The sequence below is a fragment of the Impatiens glandulifera genome, chromosome 7 (genome assembly GCF_907164915.1).
Source record: "Impatiens glandulifera chromosome 7, dImpGla2.1, whole genome shotgun sequence".
Lineage (NCBI taxonomy): Eukaryota > Viridiplantae > Streptophyta > Magnoliopsida > Ericales > Balsaminaceae > Impatiens > Impatiens glandulifera.
In genome coordinates this window covers 39,749,771-39,757,559 of record NC_061868.1, presented here as the reverse complement: position 1 = coordinate 39,757,559, position 7,789 = coordinate 39,749,771, and the positions used below count along the sequence as shown (strand labels likewise).

General features: G+C 24.0%; 1 protein-coding gene across 1 annotated transcript; it reads left to right on the top strand.

Annotated features, from left to right (window-relative positions):
* Positions 1–5,767: 5,767 nt before the first annotated feature.
* LOC124946039 (GATA transcription factor 8-like) lies at positions 5,768–7,183 on the top strand. The gene has a single exon (XM_047486592.1). The coding sequence runs from the start codon at positions 5,993–5,995 to the stop codon at positions 6,914–6,916; it is 924 nt and encodes a 307-aa protein (XP_047342548.1). The 5' UTR covers positions 5,768–5,992; the 3' UTR covers positions 6,917–7,183.
* Positions 7,184–7,789: the final 606 nt, after the last annotated feature.

Here is a 7,789-nt window from a genome sequence, read left to right as displayed (position 1 = left end):
TAAAAAAAGAGACAATTGTTTCATGTACATCAACCAATTATTCTTTTAATTTTATTTTAAGTATGTAAAATTGAATTGATAAGAGTCTTAACTATTCATTATTTTAATGTCTCACTTAAATATTGTCTTTTAATGAGAAATCTTAGACTAAATGAATGTTAATATAACAATGAAAAATCTTATATTATTTAATTTGGAATCATAATGAATGAAGACAATTGGAGAGAGTTGTTAAATGAAGAACATGTGCAATCTTTATAAACATGTTCTCTACCGACACTATTCAGCTTCAATTTTAAAAGCAAGTCTTGTCGGCCGTTTCTTCCCAATTCTCTAATTTCACCACTATCATTAATATTAATTCAACAATTACAATCAATTTTTAATTCCATCTTCCGGCTAACAATGAGAAGATATAATATTCTCGTCTCCATGAGATAATTACGACTATAGTCTAGTTAATTAGTCAAGTGTATTTCTGAAAAAGAAGCGATCATATATATATATATATAACACTTTACTTTTACTTTTTCATTCATTTTTGAAACTACTAATTCAAAAAACAAAAAATCACAAAATTTATCTAATAAATGTATTTAGCACGATATTTTATCAAATTATTTTAATCTACCCATTATTTTACTTATTTAAACCTTAAAACTTAAAAAAATTAATAATGTTGTTGTTTATTTTTCTATCAAAAGATATTGTGATATTATTGTTAATATACAACAAAAACAGTTAATTAAAAATAGTAGTTGAAAGAATATATATATATATATATATATATATATATATATATATATATATATATATATATATATATATATATATATATATATATATATATATATATATATTTTTTATCAAAACTAACATAGAATAAAAATACATTTGATTATAATTTTTTTTCCCAACAATTATGCTTAATATAGTTATTTATATGAATTAAATTAAATCTTATTTACATTATAATTTGGTTCAATTTAATAAGATCTTAAATTTTATTATAGTTATTTGTACTTGATCTCATTGTTTAAATTTGGTTATTACTATATATTAATTAAGCTAAATGTTAGATGATAAACACAAAGAGATTTTTTGATAAATTTTATATGATTGTATAATTTTCATTGCTAACAATTAAAACCAACCAATTAATAAGGAATATACCAAAAAAAACATTGTTTAAATATGAATTGTTATATGAAAACCGATTGAACAACACGAAAGTCATGATTTGATTTACCAATATTTGCAACCACACTATATATTGAACAATAACATTAAGGATGAGATTGATGCATTAAGAAGACAATGAAAAAGTTGAACAAATAAACTCAATTAGATAAAAACAAAGAAGATAAAATCAAAATTTATACCGGTTGAGTATAAGACTAAAACAAAACTAGCTATCAATTTAACAAAGTTTGTTCCATTCGGTTCGATTTTTCTTCTTTTTCTCTCGTTTGTAATTTTTGTATTACGAGGTAGATTTCTCACATGTCTTAACAAACAAAAAGACCTATGTTTCACTTGAAATTTTGTTTGTTGCTTTATTTTATAATAAGTGTAGAAGTCTTTTATAATGTTTTTTCTTCTTCTTCTCATTTCTCTTTGGGAAGTAGTGATTCAATGAGTGTTATCAAAGTTATTTCAGACCCAAAAATGTAATGAATATATTGCCTTTATTCTTTTAATTTATGTTCACAATAATAATTCTCATGCATATATATGGAGAGAGTGTTTTAGAAGGGATTCATCTAAGGAGTAGGGTTTAAGTAACTTTAAACACTTGGTCTAAAATCTAAATGGTATGCATGCCTTCACTACTTTGTATCATTGAAGTTCTTTTTATTTTAAATAATTAAAAAAATAACTAGGATATATATATACCTAAATGAGATAATATCCAAATTGTACTAAGTGGTAAACAGACATATCAATGTTACCTCATATTTGTTGAGTACACGCCTAAATTGATATAAGACAGCTAAATGTGCCAACATATTTATTAAATTAGTTAATACTAACACATCCAATTAGGATTTTTATTTAAAAAATTAAAATTTTGAGATTCAATTATTACAATTTTTTTTAACATAGTAGAGAATATTGTAGCGTTATGCAAAGTGAATAATCAATAAATTAACTAGCCGGATATTTAAATAACCCGTCAAAATCGGCCAATCGATCTTATTCGGTTTAAACCAAATGTACATCAATTAATTAATCGTGAAACCGAGCTCGACACCAAACTAATTAAACCAAATGTAACTTTAATCTAAATAATGATTGAATTATACAATTATTGACATGCGAGAATGAATATAAATAACTAATCAAAATCTTTAATATTTTTAATGTGAGAAAATTTATTTTTTTTTCTTTAGAAATTATTAACATATTAAAAGAAAGATAGTATCATGATAAATACATATTTTATATAAATGTTTGAGCAATTATTCTCTTAAATGAGTATTAATGGTAATAATTGTTTGCTAACTAAATATTAGTAATTAGTTGATGGCATAAAACTTTAATTTTTTCATAAGTTTAAAATATTAAAAGTTAAAGTAAAGTAAATTTACTATCGATGTAATCTATGAGTTTTATATATTTCAATAAATATTTATGTAAGAAATATTATTAAAGTTGTCACCACTTTTAGCATATATTTTTTTAATATTTTTAATTATTCAACTTTTATTTTTATTTTTTTTACAATAAAAGTATAGATTATCCGAATTAACTAACAATCGAACTTGTTTTTAAATAAATCGACCCATTTAAATATAAAGTTGGTTATGAATATTAAATTTAGTGTAATTGATTTAATACCTACTTAGTTAAACAATTGAAGTGATACCATATCAATTTCAATATATTTTATTTTACTGAATAAAGATAAATAATGACAATTTAAAAAAACATATATAAAAGTTTAAACTACCCTTCTAAAAATTATTATCTTATCACGAATATCAGTATATATATTTTATAACTACCACACAACTGTTATCTTTATTAATATCAAGTCTGCCTATGTTATATTTCTCTAATGCACCTAAACTTTCAATTTAGTAAGCATATTATTCTCTCGATTTGAATAATTATTTTTTCTTCAATTTAATAGTTAAATTTTACAACAATTTAAACTCATTTTTTCATAATATATTAAATATATAAAATTGATATTTATAATAATCAAAACTAAATTAAAAGTGTTTTTTTTATTAGTATAAAATTTTATTATAATCTATATTTTTTTTTTCAAAAAAAAATGGGCATCACGTGCTTAGCATAATATTTCGGTCAGAATTTAACATGAATAAAAGTAAAGTATTCACGCGGCTCCTCTAAGGACGTGTTTGTTTGAAATTTTGAGAAATAAGATATCTTCAATTTAACAAGAACATTATTTATTGTTTCATCTTAATAAACACACATCTAATCACAATAATATTTACAAGTATTTCTTCATTAAGTATACTAATATATATTTATTTTTTTGCTTAAGTTCTTCATTAAGTATGTGGTTTCTAACTTTCTATAATAAGATAAAATAATTTGATCCATGATAAATTAAGTTAAAATATCAACCACATAATTATGGATCATGTTAAATATATCAAATATTGATAGTTACATGAAACAATAAAACAATATATATTGTTTAATAATTAAAATTGAATTAGGGCAGTATAAATTGAATAGTTTTGGCAGACAAAAGTGAAAGAAGATAATTTTAGTTTGAATCCGTGTACGGGTCAAAAGACTGCCATATGTTGTTTGTAATTTTGTATTTCTGTATAATAGCTGTTTCTTTTTCTAAATTATATTTATTTTCAATATTATAGAAAATGGAAAAGTTGCCATTTAAATTTTAAATTTGTTTGAATTAATTTAAATTGGACCCAATTATTATTTGTGTTCTAATTTGAGTTGTCTTTATCAAATGAGTGTCGACAAAACGTTTGTATTTGTTTTATCTTATCGTTTTTATTTTTTTTAACTGACACACTCGTAAATGAAATAATATTTATAGACGTTTTGTATGTATTATTTTTAAATAAAGTATTTTTTTCGAGATCTACATATTTCAATTTATTAAAAATGATTTGCGTGACGAAAGAAATGCATCATCTAAATTTAAAAAAAAAATCTAAATAAAAATATATTTGATATTTATTTTTTACAAAATTTCGAAACAACATAATTTTTTTGTCGAGTCTATATTCCAATATAGATGTATAGTTTGTTTTTTCGAGATATATAAATTTCTAATAATCAACAAACATGTGAAAATAGTTGAAAAAAATTATTGTTTTTTTTTTATATATATCATTAAATTATTTAAGAAAATAAAAATATTTATTATAAGATGAATTCGTTCATATGAAACAAATAAAAAAATTTAAGACTAAAATTATGATAATTAGATTACAATATTTGATTCATAATTAATGAAACCATCCAAGTTTGAATCTCGAATTCAATTGAGCCATTTAAACTTTTTTTTTTTATAAAAAAAGTTAAAAAAATATTCTGATAATTTATTCGAAAACTATATGGGAATGCATGTGCATTATTCTTATATTCTAATTAATATTAGAATAAATAAAAAAGCATAAAATCTGGAGATGGGAGTAGGACCCACCACCGTTGAAAGTGGGCCCAGTAATATGAAGGAAGACAGCTAGCAATGAAAGGGTGAGTCTCACCTAACGTCTTCACCTCACCTCACATTATATTATTATTTATTCAAACTTAATTAATTATAAATAACCAAAAAAAAAAAAAAAAAGTAATTTCAGAATTAAATATCATTGATTTTTTTAGTATAAAATATCTTAAATAATCAATTAATCGTGTTATACAAATTTTAAATCATATTATCTATTTATGATTTTCATAATTATATAGTTATTTAATCTATGACATTGTTTGAATTAATAACTGATGAATGATAATTTTGAGTTTAGTAGTAATTTTTTTTAATAAAAAAATTTAAAATTTATTAGTATATAATGATAAATAAAAAATAATAATTTAACATAAATAATATTTTAATTAATAAATTAAGTAATATAATATATTTTAATTATAATTATTCAAATAATTAAATCCTAACAAAACCATAAGTTTATAATAATAAAAATAAATATATTAAGGTTGATACTAAAAATATTAATTATTATAATTCTATTAAATATGAAAACAAAATGTGTAAATTGATTAAATAATATGACTTTTTAAATTGGTGTTCACTGTTTTTTTATTTATTAATTAATTATTATTTATTTATGATCATATTAATTACTTTTAAATATTTATAGTTCTCATTTGAAATTAGTTTAAGTTTTAAATTTAATTTATAAAAGCGTCCAATATAAATTAAAAATTTACATATTCTAACCATTATGAAATAAATACTGAGGAGGGAGATTGGGGCAAAGAATTGACGTGAAAAAGTATAAAGAGAGAAGAATATGAATAAATTTTACTATTTTTTTTTCAGATTTTACCTCTCTTTCAATTTTTTTTCTCAAAAGTATTCGATACTAATTTATATTTTTCCTAAACAAAAAGTTTAATTAGCCGTTAACCTATTAATTAGTTTTTAAGATTAAAACAAAGTATAAAGTAGTAATTAATTGAAATTTAATATTTCTCGAAAAAGAAAGAACGTCGTCGTCACTCACCTCTCTTCTGCGCCCTTTTTATTTTAGAATTCTTTCATTTCTCTTCCTCCATTGATTGTAAACTCAATTTCTTCTTCATCACTGTTTTCTCTCTCCTCTTCTTTCTTCTTCTTTCTTCCATGGATTCACACAAGATGAAAGCTTTATATACTTTTGTAGAATTATAAAGAGAACCCTGCTCTTCTTCTTTCTTGATTATTAAGATTTAGTAAAATCCCTTCTCTGAATCTTACTCCGGCGAGGTGACCTCTGTTTTCAGGCTTACTCCGGCGAAGTTTGAAACAGAAATGAAAGAAAATGATTTCAGTGATGAAATTGATTGTGGAAATTTATTTGATCAAATTGACGATTTCATAGATTTTCCCACCGACAATAATGCCTCTTTTAATTCAAATGATTTTTCCACAATTTGGTCAAATTCCCCTTTCAATGAAACAGCCGACCCCATTTTTTCCGGCGACCATACCAACACAACCGCCGCCGGCGCCGCCGTCTCTAACCTACCAGTTCCTGTTACTTATGAAGAAATGATCCAATTGGAATGGCTTTCCAATTTTTTTGAAAAAGAAGATAGCTTGAGTGATTATAACAGAGCAGAATCATCCCCTTTTAATCCCTTCAATTCCTTAAGCCCAATTTCAGTTCTTGAAAGCAGCACAACTCCCGCCACCGCCACAACTATCACCACCACCGCCGCCGTCGCCGACAATTCATCTTGCTCCGGCGGGAAAACTCAAAGGGGACCCAGAAGCAAACGCACCCGCCCTGTAACTTTCACTTTTCGAACTATTACCACCGGAGAAGAAGAAGAAGAGCCCAAGAAGAAGACTCTTATTCCCATTACCACCGGAGAAGAAGAAGAACCCATGAAGAAATCTCTTATACCCATTATCACCGGAGAAGAAGAACCCAAGAAGAAAAAGAAGAAGAAGAATAAGGAGTGTTCTTCATCTTCATCATCATCTTCTTCTGATAATCAATTAGCAGCAGCTATTAGAAAATGTATGCATTGCCAGATAACAAAGACACCTCAATGGAGAATGGGTCCAATGGGTCCCAAAACTTTATGCAATGCATGTGGAGTTCGATTCAAGTCCGGTCGTCTCTTCCCGGAGTACCGGCCGGCGGCAAGTCCGACGTTTGTTCATTCTCTTCACTCAAATTCTCATAAGAAGGTGATTGAGATGAGAACTGTTGCTCCCTCGGCTTGAAAAGTAATTTCCTTAATTTCTTAAAAATGGTGGAGCTTCTTGACAGCCATGGAAGTAAAAAGAAGAGTTAAAGAAATATTAGTTCCTTAAAAAGAAAGAAGAGAAGGGAAGAAGGAGATTAAATGGGGTTTTTCAGAATTAGATATAAGGTTTTATTATATAGATTACTAAGATTAGATAGATTTCATTTTTTTTTTCAATTTTTGTAATCTAAGTTTATTTTGTAAAATTGTTTTTTTTTTTTTCAGAATGAAAAATATATTTTTATATTTTGATAATTAAGCTAACCCATAATTATTGTTTAATTTGGTTTGATTGTAATAAAAATTGTATCTAAATATACTTATGATATTTGATAGTTACAGCCTTACAGGCTTCACTTCAACATTCAAATTTTTAAATAAAATGGGAAAATATATAATTTATTTATTAGGATAAAATATATACTCCGTATTTTTATTCAAATTTGAAACCAATATATTTTTTTTTCTTCTGAAAACAATACAATAAATACACTCAAAAGTCAAATAACATGTATGTAGAGAATTCAAATTAAACTTTGTAACAATAATAAAAAAAAATAAAAAATAAAAAAGTACATAAGAAAATTATCCCGATTAAACATTAAACGAGTAGTAAAAACAGTTTAAAGTTTTTAAAATAAAAATTATCGTGATTAGACATAAAAAAGTTCGTTGAAATAATTTAAATTTTTTAAAATAAAAGTAAAAAAACTCGAATAAAAATTAATATTAAAAATTAATATTAAAAATTATTATAATAACCATATGTGTTACAATATTAAAATATACCAATATATAACGATCAAAAACTAGCTAACATTATTAAAAAAAATTTATCTTGATCTGCCAT

Bases quoted from the DNA above. Each gene is read 5' to 3' on its own strand.
- LOC124946039 (XM_047486592.1), top strand. From the start codon at position 5,993: ATGAAAGAAAATGATTTCAGTGATGAAATTGATTGTGGAAATTTATTT.